General features: G+C 47.1%; 1 protein-coding gene across 1 annotated transcript in view; it reads right to left on the bottom strand.

The window, feature by feature from the left end:
- The window catches only part of SCFD2 (sec1 family domain containing 2), a 644,096-nt gene that overhangs the window by 127,234 nt on the left and 498,041 nt on the right, over positions 1 to 18,821 (bottom strand). The window contains exon 6 of the mRNA XM_075566606.1: positions 3,702 to 3,847. Coding sequence (XP_075422721.1) covers positions 3,702 to 3,847 — 146 coding nt within the window. The remainder of the gene's footprint in view (positions 1 to 3,701; positions 3,848 to 18,821) is intronic.

Raw genomic sequence — 18,821 nt, 5'->3', positions numbered from 1 at the left:
CCTAGTCCCCAGCTAGTTCCCCTACACCGTAGTGGAGTATTGCAGGGCTGGCCACTAGTAAGGGACCTACCCTTAGTGTGTGGAGGTGAGAGCAAGCGAAGCAGACGGAACCGCAGCGGAGGATTCCTCAGGTGTGGTGGAATGGCCGCGTGGTGCTACCGGAAGGAGAGAGGGGATTGTGTCGGAGGCCCTACATCGTGGGATCACGGATGCGGCCTATCTAAGAAATACCCTGGTGTACACGAGTACCCAGGAAGGTACCCACGTGCACCACCACTACACGCTGGAAGGTAGCGCTGCCCTCACACTTACTTTGGGTGCTGCTTTGGCGGACACCTTGCACCTCTATGTGCCCAAGGGATATTGTGCTCCAATATAAAGTGGGGGGGGGACTGTTACTATTATTATTGTGTCTGTATTGTTATTATTGTGTGAGTACTGTGGGACACAGTAAAGAGTGTTGCATATACAGTACCTTGTTCTGGTTGTGATTATTCGGGGTATACCCTATAGATATACCGGTTCCCGTGAGGGGCTATCCCGCCAACGATGGGATCCTCATGGGTGGAGGCGCTGCACCAGTCACCCTAGGATCCCCATTAGCGGAGGCTTAGGCCTTCTGTAACCCTTACAGGTTAGCACCGTAACACTATTATCTGCGGTTTCCTTCAGGGGTAGGGAAAGGGTGATATACTGTATGTGTAAAAAAATATAACTCAATACAACAAAAAGCAATAATATATAGATCATTACTTAATTGCTAGCAACTCATGCCCTGTGAAAATATTTGGTGCTCAAACATATTTTGTACCATGTACTGTATCAGTCAATCCTATGTACTGTAAACATTTTGGGAACATCAAACTATAACATTGATGTCATCACAGATTTAAATACTTTGGTTACATACAGAATTGGTGTTGGTGTGATTGAATGGTACAAAGTCCAATAATTATTTGTGGAAACAAAGAATGATATATTTCACAAAGCTATTTTGAAGTACTACAGCAACAACAAAAAAGTGAAAAAGACACTTACTCACCCAGAGGCACTAGTCCAATACTACTACATAACAAACAGAACAGAGCACATTGCATTATAAAAAATGCGCATATATTTATTGCCGATAAATAGCTATATAAGGAACCTACGTTTCTGTCCCTTGGGATTTGTGTACCTATGGTATTTCCCTGACCCAATGAAGGGACCAAAGCATTGGTTACCTATGTAGCTGCTTACATGCAATAAATATACAAATCATTTTTCATATTGTGGCGTGCCCAGTTCTTTTTTCTATGCACTTATAGCACTAGTCAATTTACAGTAATATTACATTTACATACAGCAATATACCAAATAATAAATGAGTCGCAAACACCCTCAGAAAAAATCCTCTGTGACAAATACATGTATTAAAAGTGAAGACGCAGATTCCCAAAACACCAACGGTCTCTCCAGGTACAGGAAAAAACCTGCTAGATTACCTAGTGAGAAAAGCCAAAAAGAAAGCACGTACGGTAGTGTAATCTGTTTGAATGCTGCCAGCATCAGAAAGCATAAATCCCACTCACAAGACTGATGATAAAAACAAGCCGTGGCTGTTGTTTTCACCAGGACACCCTCGCCTTTCGATAGCACAATCCGGGGCTCAGCTGCACCCACAGCATACGCTTAGACCAGGGGTGCGCAAACTGGGGTGCGCGCAAGATTTTGCAAGGGGCACACAGCGGTTACAGAGGCCCTGCGCTCTTCCCAAAGGCATTTAAATTAAATGCCGGGGAGCGACAAAGGTCTCTTTAACTTCCCTTACCGGCTTCTGGCGACACGGCACCATGGCGGCATATGACGCTGCGGGGTCAGTAAAAACTCCGGAGACAAGGTAAGGAGTGGCGGCGCCAGCAGGGGGGGGGGAGCCGGCAGAGGGGCGCAGGGGGGAAAGTTTGCGCACCCGTGGCTTAGGAGAACCTCCTCGCAGCTTTTTTTGAGAGCTGCATCCCTTGCAGGGTTTAAGATCACGTTTGTATTACTTGTATTATAATTGGTGTATCTTTTGTGCTTTCTGTTTTTGTTTTGTACATACAGCACTAATCATTTTACAATATTACAATAAAGACCGCAGTTTTTTATTTTTTAAAGAAGAGACAAGAAAACAAGGTAAAGCGCACTGGAAATGAGCCCCTGACTAAATAAATGATCATGTATTAAATACATGCTCAAAGTATACAGAACAAAATATGTCAATTAGATGTTGAATATTTGCTAGAAAATGCAGATAATGTTTATTATTCGGACCAGAAAAAATATGCATGTTAAATATGTCTACTAAAGATCACTGCACATCATGTCACAGTTGTAATAATACTTCATTCATCTGGGTGAATACGCTTTGATGACCACACACAGCATATGTTTTCTTGTTTCGGATTAATCATTTGTGCAAAATAGTTTTCTTGATACAGAACATTTGTATTAAAACACAGAAAATATCAAAATGGTAGTGTGTCTCTGGTTAGGACGCCCTGCGCGCGTGGGGACCAGGCCGTGAATGAGGCATGTCAACATAATAAAAACAAATCACAAATGAAACAACAATGCAGACAACAAACACAATGTGTGAGATTGTGCAGTACGGAACAGAGAAAGTTAACACAAATAAATCACTCATGCAGACCACATGGGCAGATGTTATTTCTTTTCACAAGTCCTATTCACAACTTAAAAGGTGCAGTCTCCCCTAGGACCAACGTGTACTAACGGCAATGTTTTGATTTAGAACTTAAACTTTTTTTTTTTTACAAACATCTGACACCTATACATATTTATATTATTCTGCTGTATTTTTTACTGAATTATATTATGATTAGTTCATGTTACATTGTACTTGATAGGATATTAAGGGGTACATTTCACTTTGGGGTTTATAAGTGCCTGCCCAGCAACACCAGAACACTGTCCCCCAGCAGGTTCCTCTCCATGGACATATGACTATGCTAAGCCAGTAAGAAGGTTGGTGAAGGAGGAGGGACTATGAGGGGGAGTGAGCCTTAAGTGCTGGGGGAAGCCATGACAGATCAGGAAATAATGTAGTGATGGGTGTTAACTCCCCTTTGAGCTCTCATTTGATGTGGTCTCAAAACGAGACAGAGGTTGACACATCATGGGCCGTTAAAAGTCCCTTCTGCCATTGCACATGCTTGTTTACATGCGGGGCCACCGATAGGCGGGAAGCCAGGACAGCTATCTCACAAAATGATTTTTTTGCTAGCTCCTCTTTGGGGTATGTACATGGGTTAGAAACATCCATAGACCCTTGAGGGGAAAAAAAAGGATTTTTTTTCCCCATTGTAACACCTATAGGGTTTATTGCCCATATTTACTAAGCAAAAGACTCCTCCCAGCACTTAAGACACCGTGTGGTCCATTCAACTGAATGGGCCGTAAGCTGTAGTGAGGCTTCGAACCACTTGGTAAATATGGGCCCATAAGGCTTTAACACAGTCTGTTTGATACACAGACCCATACTCTTCTAAATTACATGACAGGAGATCCTTCATAGCAGTGGTTCTCCAACTTCCCCTCAGGTCCCTGAGCCAGCCTATATTTCTGAGGCAAGCACCAAACATTCTATTCACACAGAAACCTGGTGTGGCCGGTAACCCTCCTTGTTTGAGAACCACTTGGATAAAGGACCGATCACTTACCTGTTGAATGTCACTCCCCGGAATATGAACAGAATGAAACTGTTTCATGTGTGCTCGAGCCTTTGTGATCTCCCGCAAGGATGTAAAGATTTTATCCACTGCAGCCCTCGACTTTTCCGTGGTCAGCTCAGCAGACGATTCACATCCTGAAACAATACATACAGGAGGATGTGAATCAAGAGTCGTAATTGTAGCAAATTCAAGCATTGCTCCAAAAATAACATGACCATTGTGACCATGTGCCACTCCTACACCAATGTATGAAGGTGCTTTACATCAGTTTGGCTCCTCTTTCATCAGTTAGACTTTTGGGGGTTGGTTTTAGAGCAGTTAATATAATTAGACGCATCAATGTTTGCTTATATATAAGGGAGTTGCATCAACTCAAGCCACCAGTTTGAGGCAGCGGCAACCTGATGACATCACACCAGGTCTAAGAAGCTCAAATAACAAGCTTTACACACACATGAAAATATTTTCTCCGTCAAGATGCAAATTACTCCATCGGATAATAAGGTTATGAGCTACAAGTCAGTATGGGAATAAAGGATTAAACTGGCAACAACTATGCACATAGAAGCATGTAGATACTAGTCAATGAGTATGACATATTTGTAAAGGAATACAGTAAATAAAAATGCCACTTGAGGGTAAAGCCGCATAGCTCAGACAGGTCTGCAATCCGGGACTTCCCCATTATCTCTTAGCATACAATGCTTTCATTGCAGCCAGGGATTCTGGGTAATAACAGGCAAATGAGCACACAGTGTAAAATGTAAATATATTCCCAAGTGTTCACCCGTCCAAGTACTAACCACGCCGATGTTGCTTAACTTAGGTGTTCGGACCAGAACCGGTGCGTTTAACATGGTATGCCCATTGCCAACAAAGTATTAATGTTTTGTAATATAAAGCAAATTGTTAGGTAATGATTACAAGATTGCAATGCGGTTGTATCAAAAAACTGACAAATTGGGTAGATGCTTATAACACTCATATTATATATTATCAACATTCTGATCGCTACATCAAAGCGTTAATACTATTGTGAGTGATACTACTGATCAACTTGCATTCCTGGAAGAATTCTTAAACAGTCTTACGCCAACCAGAATACCTTCTCATGAACTGAAATTGAAATAAGGGTTGTTATCATGCGCCTTAGAAACCTATCGCCATTGAGAGGACTATGTTATGGTACAAGACTTACTGGTACTCGAAAACACACACACACAATCGAAGCAAAAGTGATCGGTGTAGCAAACTCAGACAGTACTTATTCCAAGAATCCTACTCATTCCATCAGACACACATTTACCATTCAGTTTCAAATGAAAATAATTTCCCATACGATTGGCTTTTTCAATGACAATCAATAAGTCACAAGGCCAAACATTTGATAAAATATGCCTTCACCTACCGAAGCTTGTTTTTAATCATGGACAATTATATGGTGCTCTAACACGAGTCAGATCATTTGATTCACTTAGGCTACGTCCATGCTTCCTGCTAGCGAGCAGGAGACGGAGCGCCGTGACGTTGTACTTACTGGCAGCAGAGACGATTCCTGTCCTGCACTAAGTTTGTTTTTGAGAATTTTTTTGGGGGGGGGAAAGGGGGTTGTGACGTCATTGGGCAAACAGCTCATGTGACCCGGCCATCGCACGACGGAGACAAACTCTTGCCGGTGCTCACGTGCACGTACCATAGATGTTCCTATTGGCCCAATGGAACTCATCGAGCAGCATGCGCACGTGAGCACTCCGTGAGCATGGACGCGCCCTTAGTGTAGTGTAGGAAAAGAATTCAAAAATGGACAATTGTGTCTTTAGAGAACCCTGAAGAAAGTCCCTCTGGGAACCGAAATGTCGAGCTTGTGTACCTAGTGTTGTGCCACTTGTGATCTTATCTTGACTATTCCTCATCTACTTTACCGTGTACCACGACTGCCACCTCGAAATACTTTTTACCCCTTGTGTGTGAGGCCATTTTTGTGGATTTACACGCACACGCACATTAATGGCTAAGGATATCTGCAACTCATTATGATGTCACCAGTGGCTGACTTGCTACACAAGTGAAGGTGACCAAGTAAGGTGCTTAACACATAGAGTGATCACTATTCTTAAAGTGAATAAAGTATGTTAAACAATGTGAATTTCAATAATATAGTGCAAGTGTAATACAAAGTGCAAAAAATATAAGGTTGTAACTCCCTCCTCAAACCCTCTTGTAGGGCCTGTCTTCACTGGTCCCAAAACGTAGGAATATGTTCCCACAATCCAGGGGGAGCATATAGGAAAAGAGAAAACAACGCAAACAATCTAAGTGCAGGTGTAGTTCAACAATGGGAAAATGTCAGCTTTAATCTTGGCTCTATGGTCAGCCTACTCACAAGATGTATGATGTTAAAAGGCAATTTCAGAAAATTGTGGCAATCGGTTCTCTGTGTGGTCACGCCGCTAGCTTTCTGCAAGCCACGGAAGCCGGTCCGGAAGTGACATCATACCCTCGAGGATGCGACGGAGCAGGGATAGAAGAGACCAACAACATGCTGCACGCTTACTCCTGAACAAACGATTGTCCAACGGAGGAAGGGCGGTGAGCGACAGTATTGTGCGACTTCTCCATCACACTCGTTAGTGTTATGTGCCTTTTTATAATCGCTTTTATATAAGCGCGTTATTTATATCTTAACTGTAAAATCTTTTTTACTTAATTGATCTGTGCTATGGATGTATTTTTCTTCTGTTGCTGAGGCTCATCTCTCCTGAATTCCCCGGGTGATGCTTACCTGACACACACAGAAGAGATTGGCACATCCTCACCTGATATACCGGGTACACAGAGAACCGATTGCCACAATTTTCTGAAATTGCCTTTTAACATCATACGTCTTGTGAGTAGGCTGACCAGAGAGCCAAGATTAAAGCTGACATTTTCCCATTGTTGCACTACACCTGCACTTAGAGTAGATTGTTTGCGTTGTTGTCTCTTTTCCTATATGCTCCCCCTGGATTGTGACTTGCTACACAGACACACATTCTGAAATATCATATATATATGGATAAGGATGTCTGCAACAACCGGAATGCCCCCTCAAGGAGAGGAGCAAGGAGGGGAGATGAGACGGAAAGACAGCAAGCAGAGGAGGAGACAGATGAGATGAGTAGGAGAGGAGGGAATGTAGTGTGCACAGAGAGGGGCATGCACAGTAAGGCAGGGAGTGCAAAGAAAAGGGAGGAGACAATGCAAAGTCAAGCAGGGTATGAGAGAGGAGAGTAAGGTGGGAAAGAGGGGATATTAGACCGCAAGGCATTACAGGGAGGGGTGAAAACAAAGAGTAATGCTGAATTATTAACCTTTAAGATCTGCTAGATCGGCGTATGTTACGCCGGGTACAGGCAGTTATATACCGATATACTACTTGAGTGCTATTAGGAAAGTGACCTCAAATATAAAACAGTACACAAAGAAGCCCCAATATATATCCATATACTGCTTTTACAATTGAACCCCTTAGGCCTGTAATTTAGTGCATGCGCTACCGTGCGCGCGCGTCAATTATAATTGGCTGTGTTAGCCAGAAGTTTCTATACAAGGGGCGAGCACGGCCGTGAGCAGTGGGCGCCAGGCCAGGGAAAATACAATCAAATTGTATTTTCGCGCTGCTGCCACGCTGCAAGCCAATCACAGCGCGGCCTAACGCTGTGACATCAGAGTCGCGCGCCACCATGTGCACTATATTAACTAAATGCGCCCGCCACGTGCCAGGCGCGCTCAGCAGCGTGTACTATAGAACAAGCCTTAGGCATTGCATACATGACACCCATATCATGCTACTGTATATCATTGTTTTGTTTCCTCTTTTCTCAATGTACTGGAGGAAGTTCAAAGGACACAATATCAATTGGTAATATACAGATGCAGCGGCCATTATTCGAACACTTCACACGTTGTATAACCGGAATACCCATGTCATGGCGCGTGATTTCTTCCAACTTTACCGCCTTAAGACGCGAGTGCAGAAAATGGCATTTTAGTGTTCTGGTTTTTAAACACCTGAAATTGACACAGTTGCACAGTTCTGTACACATTACAATTCATTCATTTCATTGCACACAAAGAAACTGAATCCATGAAATTCAAACAAAGCAACCGCGATAAGCGCGGGTGCCTGGAGTGATTGGCCGCGTTAATGTCACGTGGAGTGCAGCAGCGCACACGAAAACGGCTCCGTGATTTGTTCGAATAACTGCTGCTGCATCTGTAGCTGCTGAAAGGGTTTACCATGAAGAGGTGGCAGGCTTAACATGACTTGGCCAAAAGACTGAACTAACGGACACATACTTCTGAGAAATAAAAAACAAGAAACTAAATAAATGAACTAAATAATTTGTCATATTAGATGTGCAATATGGCTTATGTGTTTGGTGCTGTATATTTGTAAAGAAGTTGTCACTGCTAAGGCTGCGGCCCCGCTGGCGCTGACCGCACTCATGCTTGACAGCAGTGACGTCACCAACTCTCTAAGCATGAGCGTCGGGTGTCCTGGCTATTTCGCATGCGCGCGGGGGGGGGGGCATTGCGGGCAAGTTGTGCGCGCTTGAAAGTACTTTTTTCCGTTTACTCATGCGCCAAGCTTGAGTGAGCGTGCGTGCCCACGTGCACCACGTGAGCAGGGACTTACACATATAGATTTATGTTCGAGTGAGTGTGCGTGCCCGCGCGAGCGGGGACTTACACATATAGATTTATGTAAGTAAAAGTGACAAGCACCGCGCGGTCAGCACCAGCGGGGCCGCAGCCTAAGAGTTACCTGCAATAATGAGTCCCAGCATGTAAATGATTGTCCCATTTATCATCGACCTGAAACTTTACAGACGACCAAAATTACAGACATTTAAATCAGTAGAAGAACATTAAAGTGGGAATGGTGTTTTAAAAACTATCTCATTAAACTTTCTGTAGCCAAGCATTTAACCCATTTGCTGCCAGAAGGGCCATAGATACATTGCACTACAATGTGCAGCAGGCCCCCGCGGGCACAGAAAGCTCCTGCTCCGTGATGTCGTTTTATAGCTATATTGGTCTTTGGGGAAAAGAAGATTATTTTAGAAGCAGTAATGCCCTTTAATAGGCCAACGTGAGTGTTCCTTAGATATGTAATTTGATTATTAGCTTCTGAGACATCACAAGTCTCTTTTTCAGATGATGCATTAAAAGGAAGACGAGAATTGGTAGGTCAGAATGAACAACATGTACAATATGAAGAACCCTCTTGTGTTGGTCCGTTAACAATTATGGTTATACTCCAACAAAGCCAATAACCTGTCACAAAATAACATTTTCTTTCTATTAATATAAAAATGTCAATGTGGTTTAGTGTGTATTACATTATTTTTGTAGAAGTCTTACACTACGTTTCCATTTAGTAAGGATTGAGAATATCCACATCTTATAAGTGGTCAAAGTGGCTTAAAAGTAGTGGTCCAGTGCTGGATGAAAACAATCAGTACTATTAATAAATCTTTGGCAAGGCTATTAAGAATAATGTAAGCATTATCTATGTTATTACTATGTAAGGTAGAATATACTAGCCACATCTTTTTGATGAATATAAAGGATTTTGAATTCACAGCTGCATTCAATCTGAACCCCTGTAATGTACACCTGCGTCGCCCCAAAGGCGGACCTGATAGGGTTATCCAAGAGCTGCTCCCCTCTGCACAGAACCAGCATGCAAAGGGTTAACATTTGCTTGTACTATGTGGAATGTCAACTCCACCCACTTGAATGTTAATGACCCAGGAAAACAAAGTACTTTGAATCCACAGCTGCATTCAATCTGAACCCCTACAGTTAGGGTGACCAGATTTTGAAAATGAAAAACCGGGACACATTTTTTTTACATAACAGTTTATTTATTGTATTACACTTATACTTTACTACCATTAGTCCTTGTTACATAGGTGTGTATGTGTGAGTGTGCGTGTGCGTGTGCATGTGTGTGATGACCTCACTAATCGAACAAACAAAAAAAAGCCAGATGTGAATGATTCTGAACCCATTAACCAGTGTCAGGATGCCCCCTCTTCACAATTTCTAAAGCAGTAATCCTGCCTGGGATCTTACCTAATCCGCAGTCCCTCAAGGTACTATACTGGAGGGGAGGTGTTCCCTACCTGTCTTCCGATATCTCCCGCGTGAAACTTGAGTCAGATCTGGAAGAAAGCAGGGTAGATTACTTCGGTGTAGGTATACGGCAGTTAAGATAAGACATAGAGGGAGAGGGAGAGGGAGACAGGGAGGGAGAGGGAGACAGAGAGGGAGACAGAGAGGGAGAGGGAGACAGAGAGGGGGACAGGAAGGGAGAGGGGGGCAGGGAAGGAGAGGGGGACAGGGAGGGAGAGGGGGACAGGGAGGGAGAGGGGGACAGGGTGAGAGAGGGAGGGAGACAGGGAGGGAGAGGGAAACAGGGAGGGGGAGGGAGAAAGGGAGGGAGAGGGAGACAGGGAGGGAGAGGGAGACAGGGAGGGAGAGGGAGACCGGGAGGGAGAGTGAGACCGGGAGGGAGAGGGAGACAGATAGGGAGACAGAGAGGGGGGCAGGGAGGGAGAGGGGGACAGGGAGGGAGAGAGGAACAGAGAGGGAGAGGGAGGGAGACAGGGAGGGAGGGAGTCAGGGAGGGAGATATGGAGGGGGAAGGAGGGAGACAGGGAGGGGGAGGGAGACAGAGTGGGAGACAGAGAAGGAGACTGAGAGGGAGACAGAGAGGGGGACAGGGAGGGAGAGGGGGACAGGGAGGGAGGGATAGGGAGGGATAGGGAGGGAGAGGGAGGGAGAGGGAGGGAGACAGGGTGGGGGAGGGAGACAGGGAGGGAGAGGGAGACAGGGAGGGAGAGGGAGAGAGAGAGGGAGGGAAACAGGGAGGGAGAGGGAGACAGGAAGGGAGAGGGAGACAGGGAGGGAGAGGGTGAGGGAGACAGGGAGGGAGAGGGTGAGGGAGACAGGGAGGGAGAGAGTGAGGGAGGCAGGGAGGGAGAGGGTGAGGGAGACAGGGAGGGAGAGGGTGAGGGAGACAGGGAGGGAGAGGGTGAGGGAGGGAGAGGGTGAGGGAGGCAGGGAGGGAGAGGGTGAGGGAGACAGGGAGGGAGAGGGTGAGGGAGACAGGGATGGAGAGGGTGAGGGAGACAGAGAGGGAGATAGAGAGGGTGAGGGTGAGGGTGACAGAGAGGGTGAGGGAGATAGAGAGGGTGAGGGAGATAGAGAGGGTGAGGGAGACAGAGGGGGTGAGGGAGATAGAGAGGGTGAGGGAGAGACACACACCCACTGATACACACACCCACTGATATACACACACACACACACACACACACACACTGATATACACACACACTGATACACACACACACACACACACACACACACACACACACACACACACACACACACACACACACACACACTGATACACACACAAACACACTGATTGATACACAGACACACTGATTGATACACACACTGATACACACTGATACACACACAGACTGATACACACACACACTGATACACACACAAACTGTCACGCTGCGCTCACCACAAACAGGACGAAAGACCGCGGGGCTGAGGTGGGGTTGTATAGGCACCGACCCACAACCGCGCAGTCCTGTCCGGAATGCGTAGTCCTAGTCGTACCGCGTCGTAGGGTTGGAGAGGTCAGGGTAGTCAGGGTACTTGCCGTGTTCCAGGGTTGGAGAGTCCGGGTAGGTAGAGTTTCGTAGCCAAGGTCCTGGGTAATAGAAGGTAGAGTAGTCGAGTAACGAAGCCGGGGTCAAAGTGCTGGAGAGTGTAGAAATCCAAGTAACAGGCAGGGTCAAACAGGTCAGACAAAGTTCAAGACAAAACTAGACAGCAGCGGTGAGCACAATGCATAAACAGGAGTTTATGCTCAGCAATGAAGGACAGGCAGAAGCAGGTATATAAGTGGGAAGGGTCCAATTACCTTGCAGGGGTGTGTTCTGGTCCACCAATGGTGTCAGAGAGACACTGATCAAAAACAGCTTGCAATTAGGCTTTCCTGATGCTAGGTCTGGTTGCCGGGAACCTGCGCGCGTGCGTGGGCGCATGACTGTGTCCCGTGGTGCTTCCCTGAGTCGGTCTCCGCGCGGATCAGAGGCAAGTGTGACAGTATCCCCCCCTTGAGGGGAGACCTCCGGGCGAACCAGAGATGGTTTCTCAGGATGCCTACGGTGGAAGGCAGAGATGAGGCGGTTGGCATGTACCTGATGATGAGGAATCCACTCTCTCTCCTCTGGGCCATAGCCTCTCCAGTGTACAAGATATTGTAATCCTCCTCTGGATATTCTTGAGTTGAGAATGGTCTGAACCTCGTATTCTTGTTGGCCCTCTACCAGTATGGTTTGCGGAGGTTTAGATTGTCCTTTGGAGGATGAGTCTTGATGATAAGGTTTGAGAAGGGATGAGTGAAATATAGAAGGACTCCTCATATTTTTTGGCAGTTCAAGCCGATAGGCTACTGGGTTGATCCTTTTGGTGATGCGGAAAGGGCCGATAAAACGTGGTGCCAGTTTGGGTGAAGCTACCTTTAGCCGAATGTTTTTGGTAGATAACCAAACCCTTTGTCCTACAGAGTACCCTGGGACCTCTCTTCGGTGACGATCCGCTTGTCTCTTGTGTAATATACCAGCGTGCTGTAAATTCCGATGGATCTTCTGCCATAGGTCTTTTAAGTGGCGAATCCTGTCCTCTGCGGCCGGGACTCCAGACTTGGAGATGAGGGAAGGAAGTGCCGACGGATGGAAGCCATAGTTGACCATAAATGGTGACTGTTGGGATGATTCGTTCTGTAGATTATTGTGGGAGAATTCTGCCCATGGGAGAAGTTCCGCCCAGTCGTCCTGAGTGTCAGCGATAAAGCACCTCAAAAACTGTTCCAGAGACTGATTGGTGCGTTCCGTCTGTCCATTGGTCTGGGGGTGATATCCTGATGAAAAGTGTAGGGTAACGTCTTGATTTTTACAAAACGCCCTCCAGAACCGGGAGATGAACTGGGATCCTCTATCGGACACTATGACCTGAGGGGACCCATGTAACCTGAAGATCTCCCTGATGAAAACTTCGGATAACATTGGTGCAGTGGGTAAACCCTTCATAGGGATGAAGTGTGCCTGTTTGGAAAATCTGTCCACCACCACAAGTATAGTGTCCATGCCTCTAGATTTGGGCAACTCAACGATGAAGTCCATCGATATATGTGTCCATGGACGTACTGGGATGGGTAGTGGTTGAAGGAGACCTGCTGGTCTGTTGTGTGGCGTCTTGCTTCGAGCACAAGTAGCGCACGTAGCTACGAAGGTTTGTATGTCTCTCCGCATGTAGGGCCACCAGAATGTGCGTTCGATGAACTCAGTAGTTCTTTTGGTGCCAGGATGGCCTGCAGTCTTGGATGAATGTCCCCACTCTATGACTCTCCTCTGGTATTTACGGGGAGTGAACAACCGGTCCTCCGGAACGTTGAGTCCTGCCGGGATGTTGTTCTGAGCCTTAGTAATGTCCGTTAAGGCACTAAAAGTATTAGCAGCCAAAATACAAGTGGAAGGGAGAATGGTCTCCTGTTGATCCACCTTGTTATCCTCTACCAGGAACTGTCGTGACAAGGCATCGGCTTTAATGTTTTTTGAACCAGGGATGTAGGAAATGAGGAAGTTAAAGCGAGTAAAGAATAAGGACCATCTTGCCTGGCGAGATCCTAGTCGCCGTGCTCCCTCAATGTAAAGAAGATTCTTATGGTCCGTAAGTATCGTGACTGGCGACTCTGTGCCTTCCAGTAAGTGCCTCCACTCTTCCAAGGCCAGCTTGATAGCGAGGAGCTCCCGGTTACCTACATCGTAATTCCTTTGGGCGGAGGAAAATTTCTTTGAAAAATATGCACAAGGATGAAGTGGAGCTTGAGGATTCTTTCTCTGTGAAAGTATAGCACCTGCTCCTACATCGGAGGCGTCGACCTCCAAAAAAAAAGGTAACGAAGGATCTGGATGGGTTAAGATGGGTGCTGAGGCGAATGCCGTCTTTATTCTCTCGAAAGCCTGGAGAGCCTTCTCAGTCCACCTTGTAGGATCAGCTCCCTTCTGTGTGAGTGCCGTGATGGGTGCTACTACCGATGAGAATCCCTGAATGAACCTCCGGTAGTAGTTAGCGAAACCGAGGAACCTTTGGATGGCCTTGAGGGAGAGGGGACAGGGCCATTCGAGTACCGCCTTGACCTTGGTAGGATCCATAGCAAGGCCGGTATCCGATATGATGTAGCCGAGAAAAGAGGTGGATGTTTGATGGAAATGGCATTTCTCGAGCTTGGCATACAAATGGTTCTCTCTTAACCGCTGCAGGACTTGTTTGACATGCATCATATGTTCCGGCATGGATCTGGAAAAAATTAATATATCGTCCAGGTATACTATAACATGGTGGTCCAGAAGGTCTCTGAAAATGTCGTTGACAAAGTCTTGGAAGACCGCAGGAGCATTACACAATCCAAATGGCATGACCAGGTACTCGTAATGCCCGTCGCGAGTATTGAATGCTGTCTTCCATTCGTCTCCTTCTCTGATTCTAACCAGATTATAGGCTCCTCTGAGGTCCAGTTTAGTGAAGATCCTGGCTCCCTGGAGTTTGTCGAACAATTCGGCTATCAACGGAAGGGGGTAGCGTTTTTTTATGGTGAGTTTGTTGAGGCCCCGGTAATCAATGCAGGGTCTGAGGGTTCCGTCCTTTTTTTGACGAAAAAAAATCCTGCCCCCGCAGGTGATGAAGATTTCTTAATGAACCCCCTCTGGAGATTCTCCTGAATATATGTTCTCATGGCCTGGGTCTCAGGAATAGATAGTGGGTATGACCCTCCTCTGGGAGGTATGGCCCCGGGTAGAAGATCGATAGGGCAGTCGTACGTCCGATGTGGCGGAAGTACCTCTGCTTGACGTTTGTCAAAGACATTGCGGAAATCTTCGTATATCCCCGGCAGCTGTACCCTGTCAGGATCCGTGACCTCCATTCCTGCCACTGCCTTTGGAGCAGACATGCAATGTTCCAAGCAAAAAGAACTCCAACGAAGTGGCGTGGCCTCTGTCCAGTCAATGACAGGATTGTGGATCCGGAGCCACGGAAGTCCCAGAATGATGTTCGAGGAGGGGGTGTGAATGACATCAAAGGTTATAGTCTCGGAGTGAAAGTCACTAGTCATGATGTTAAGGGGTATGGTTTGTAAGGAAATGATCGCGGGCTCCAATGGTCGTCCGTCAATGGCTTCAAGACCTACCGGTCGATCTTTGGGTACCAACGGTATTTTATTCTTGAAGGCGAACTTTTGGTCCACGAAGTTTCCTCCTGACCCCGAATCCAGAAAGGCCTGTGTCTGTACTGTGAAGGTCTCACCGGATATGGAGATAGGTAGATAAAACCTCGTAGAGGGTTGAGGAGGGGGAAGAGTTGCAGTACCCAGCGTGATCCTCCTTATACTCACTGGGCTTTGGCGTTTCCCGGCTTCAGTGGACAGTTGAATACCAGGTGGCCGTTATTGCCACAGTAGAGGCATAGTCCCGCTCGTCTTCTTCGTTGCCTCTCGATAGGCGAAAGGCTAGTCCCTCCCAGCTGCATGGGTTCATCTAGGACAGGAGTTGTGGAGAGTAGAGGCCCTATGGTAGACAGAGAAGACGATTGTATACCTCGGGGGTGTTTGTTTCTCTCTATCCTTCTTTCTTGGAGGCGCTGGTCCATCCGGATGCACAGGTCTATCAGGTTCTCAAGTCCAGCGGGACGATCCAGAGCTGCTAATTCATCCTTCAACCATTCGGACAGGCCCTGCCAGAAGACTGCAGATAGAGCCACATCGTTCCAGCCGGTCTCGGCCGCCACCGTCCGGAAGTCCAGAGCATAACGAGCCACAGTACGGTCTCCCTGAGAAATATTAAGCAGAGTGGATGCAGCCGTAACCTTACGCCCTGGGGTGTCAAACACCCTTCTAAATTCGGTGATGAAGAGAGTAAGGTCAGAGGTCAAATCTGGGCGTTGCTCCCAGATAGGAGAAGCCCATGCCAGGGCGGCGTCAGTCAGCAGGGAGATTATGTATGCGACCTTAGTACGTGAAACCGGAAAGTGAGAGGGCATTAGTTCAAACTGTATGAAACACTGGTTCAGAAACCCCCGACAACCGCTGGGATCCCCTGCATAACGGTTGGGCGCAGGTAATCGTGGTTCGGAGGTAGGTGTGATAAGTGCAGGAGTGGCTGCGAGTGGGACGGGGTTGGTGGTAGATACAGTTAAACGTCTAACTTGTTCAGTCAGGGTATCCACGTCTTGTTTAAGTTGGGAAACTAGTTGTTCTTTTAGTGTAAATGAACCGGTAAGTTGCCGGAAGCATTCCTCATGGGTGTCTAAGCGTCGGGCCACCTCAGCGGCGTCCATGTTTGTTGGGCTGAGCATATTGTCACGCTGCGCTCACCACAAACAGGACGAAAGACCGCGGGGCTGAGGTGGGGTTGTATAGGCACCGACCCACAACCGCGCAGTCCTGTCCGGAATGCGTAGTCCTAGTCGTACCGCGTCGTAGGGTTGGAGAGGTCAGGGTAGTCAGGGTACTTGCCGTGTTCCAGGGTTGGAGAGTCCGGGTAGGTAGAGTTTCGTAGCCAAGGTCCTGGGTAATAGAAGGTAGAGTAGTCGAGTAACGAAGCCGGGGTCAAAGTGCTGGAGAGTGTAGAAATCCAAGTAACAGGCAGGGTCAAACAGGTCAGACAAAGTTCAAGACAAAACTAGACAGCAGCGGTGAGCACAATGCATAAACAGGAGTTTATGCTCAGCAATGAAGGACAGGCAGAAGCAGGTATATAAGTGGGAAGGGTCCAATTACCTTGCAGGGGTGTGTTCTGGTCCACCAATGGTGTCAGAGAGACACTGATCAAAAACAGCTTGCAATTAGGCTTTCCTGATGCTAGGTCTGGTTGCCGGGAACCTGCGCGCGTGCGTGGGCGCATGACTGTGTCCCGTGGTGCTTCCCTGAGTCGGTCTCCGCGCGGATCAGAGGCAAGTGTGACAGTATCCCCCCCTTGAGGGGAGACCTCCGGGCGAACCAGAGATGGTTTCTCAGGATGCCTACGGTGGAAGGCAGAGATGAGGCGGTTGGCATGTACCTGATGATGAGGAATCCACTCTCTCTCCTCTGGGCCATAGCCTCTCCAGTGTACAAGATATTGTAATCCTCCTCTGGATATTCTTGAGTTGAGAATGGTCTGAACCTCGTATTCTTGTTGGCCCTCTACCAGTATGGTTTGCGGAGGTTTAGATTGTCCTTTGGAGGATGAGTCTTGATGATAAGGTTTGAGAAGGGATGAGTGAAATATAGAAGGACTCCTCATATTTTTTGGCAGTTCAAGCCGATAGGCTACTGGGTTGATCCTTTTGGTGATGCGGAAAGGGCCGATAAAACGTGGTGCCAGTTTGGGTGAAGCTACCTTTAGCCGAATGTTTTTGGTAGATAACCAAACCCTTTGTCCTACAGAGTACCCTGGGACCTCTCTTCGGTGACGATCCGCTTGTCTCTTGTGTAATATACCAGCGTGCTGTAAATTCCGATGGATCTTCTGCCATAGGTCTTTTAAGTGGCGAATCCTGTCCTCTGCGGCCGGGACTCCAGACTTGGAGATGAGGGAAGGAAGTGCCGACGGATGGAAGCCATAGTTGACCATAAATGGTGACTGTTGGGATGATTCGTTCTGTAGATTATTGTGGGAGAATTCTGCCCATGGGAGAAGTTCCGCCCAGTCGTCCTGAGTGTCAGCGATAAAGCACCTCAAAAACTGTTCCAGAGACTGATTGGTGCGTTCCGTCTGTCCATTGGTCTGGGGGTGATATCCTGATGAAAAGTGTAGGGTAACGTCTTGATTTTTACAAAACGCCCTCCAGAACCGGGAGATGAACTGGGATCCTCTATCGGACACTATGACCTGAGGGGACCCATGTAACCTGAAGATCTCCCTGATGAAAACTTCGGATAACATTGGTGCAGTGGGTAAACCCTTCATAGGGATGAAGTGTGCCTGTTTGGAAAATCTGTCCACCACCACAAGTATAGTGTCCATGCCTCTAGATTTGGGCAACTCAACGATGAAGTCCATCGATATATGTGTCCATGGACGTACTGGGATGGGTAGTGGTTGAAGGAGACCTGCTGGTCTGTTGTGTGGCGTCTTGCTTCGAGCACAAGTAGCGCACGTAGCTACGAAGGTTTGTATGTCTCTCCGCATGTAGGGCCACCAGAATGTGCGTTCGATGAACTCAGTAGTTCTTTTGGTGCCAGGATGGCCTGCAGTCTTGGATGAATGTCCCCACTCTATGACTCTCCTCTGGTATTTACGGGGAGTGAACAACCGGTCCTCCGGAACGTTGAGTCCTGCCGGGATGTTGTTCTGAGCCTTAGTAATGTCCGTTAAGGCACTAAAAGTATTAGCAGCCAAAATACAAGTGGAAGGGAGAATGGTCTCCTGTTGATCCACCTTGTTATCCTCTACCAGGAACTGTCGTGACAAGGCATCGGCTTTAATGTTTTTTGAACCAGGGATGTAGGAAATGAGGAAGTTAAAGCGAGTAAAGAATAAGGACCATCTTGCCTGGCGAGATCCTAGTCGCCGTGCTCCCTCAATGTAAAGAAGATTCTTATGGTCCGTAAGTATCGTGACTGGCGACTCTGTGCCTTCCAGTAAGTGCCTCCACTCTTCCAAGGCCAGCTTGATAGCGAGGAGCTCCCGGTTACCTACATCGTAATTCCTTTGGGCGGAGGAAAATTTCTTTGAAAAATATGCACAAGGATGAAGTGGAGCTTGAGGATTCTTTCTCTGTGAAAGTATAGCACCTGCTCCTACATCGGAGGCGTCGACCTCCAAAAAAAAAGGTAACGAAGGATCTGGATGGGTTAAGATGGGTGCTGAGGCGAATGCCGTCTTTATTCTCTCGAAAGCCTGGAGAGCCTTCTCAGTCCACCTTGTAGGATCAGCTCCCTTCTGTGTGAGTGCCGTGATGGGTGCTACTACCGATGAGAATCCCTGAATGAAC

This window comes from Ascaphus truei, chromosome 1, assembly GCF_040206685.1.
Source record: "Ascaphus truei isolate aAscTru1 chromosome 1, aAscTru1.hap1, whole genome shotgun sequence".
In the NCBI taxonomy this organism is placed as follows: Eukaryota; Metazoa; Chordata; class Amphibia; order Anura; family Ascaphidae; genus Ascaphus; species Ascaphus truei.
The sequence above is the reverse complement of the archived record's forward strand: the minus strand, read 5'-3'. Positions and strand labels throughout refer to the sequence as shown.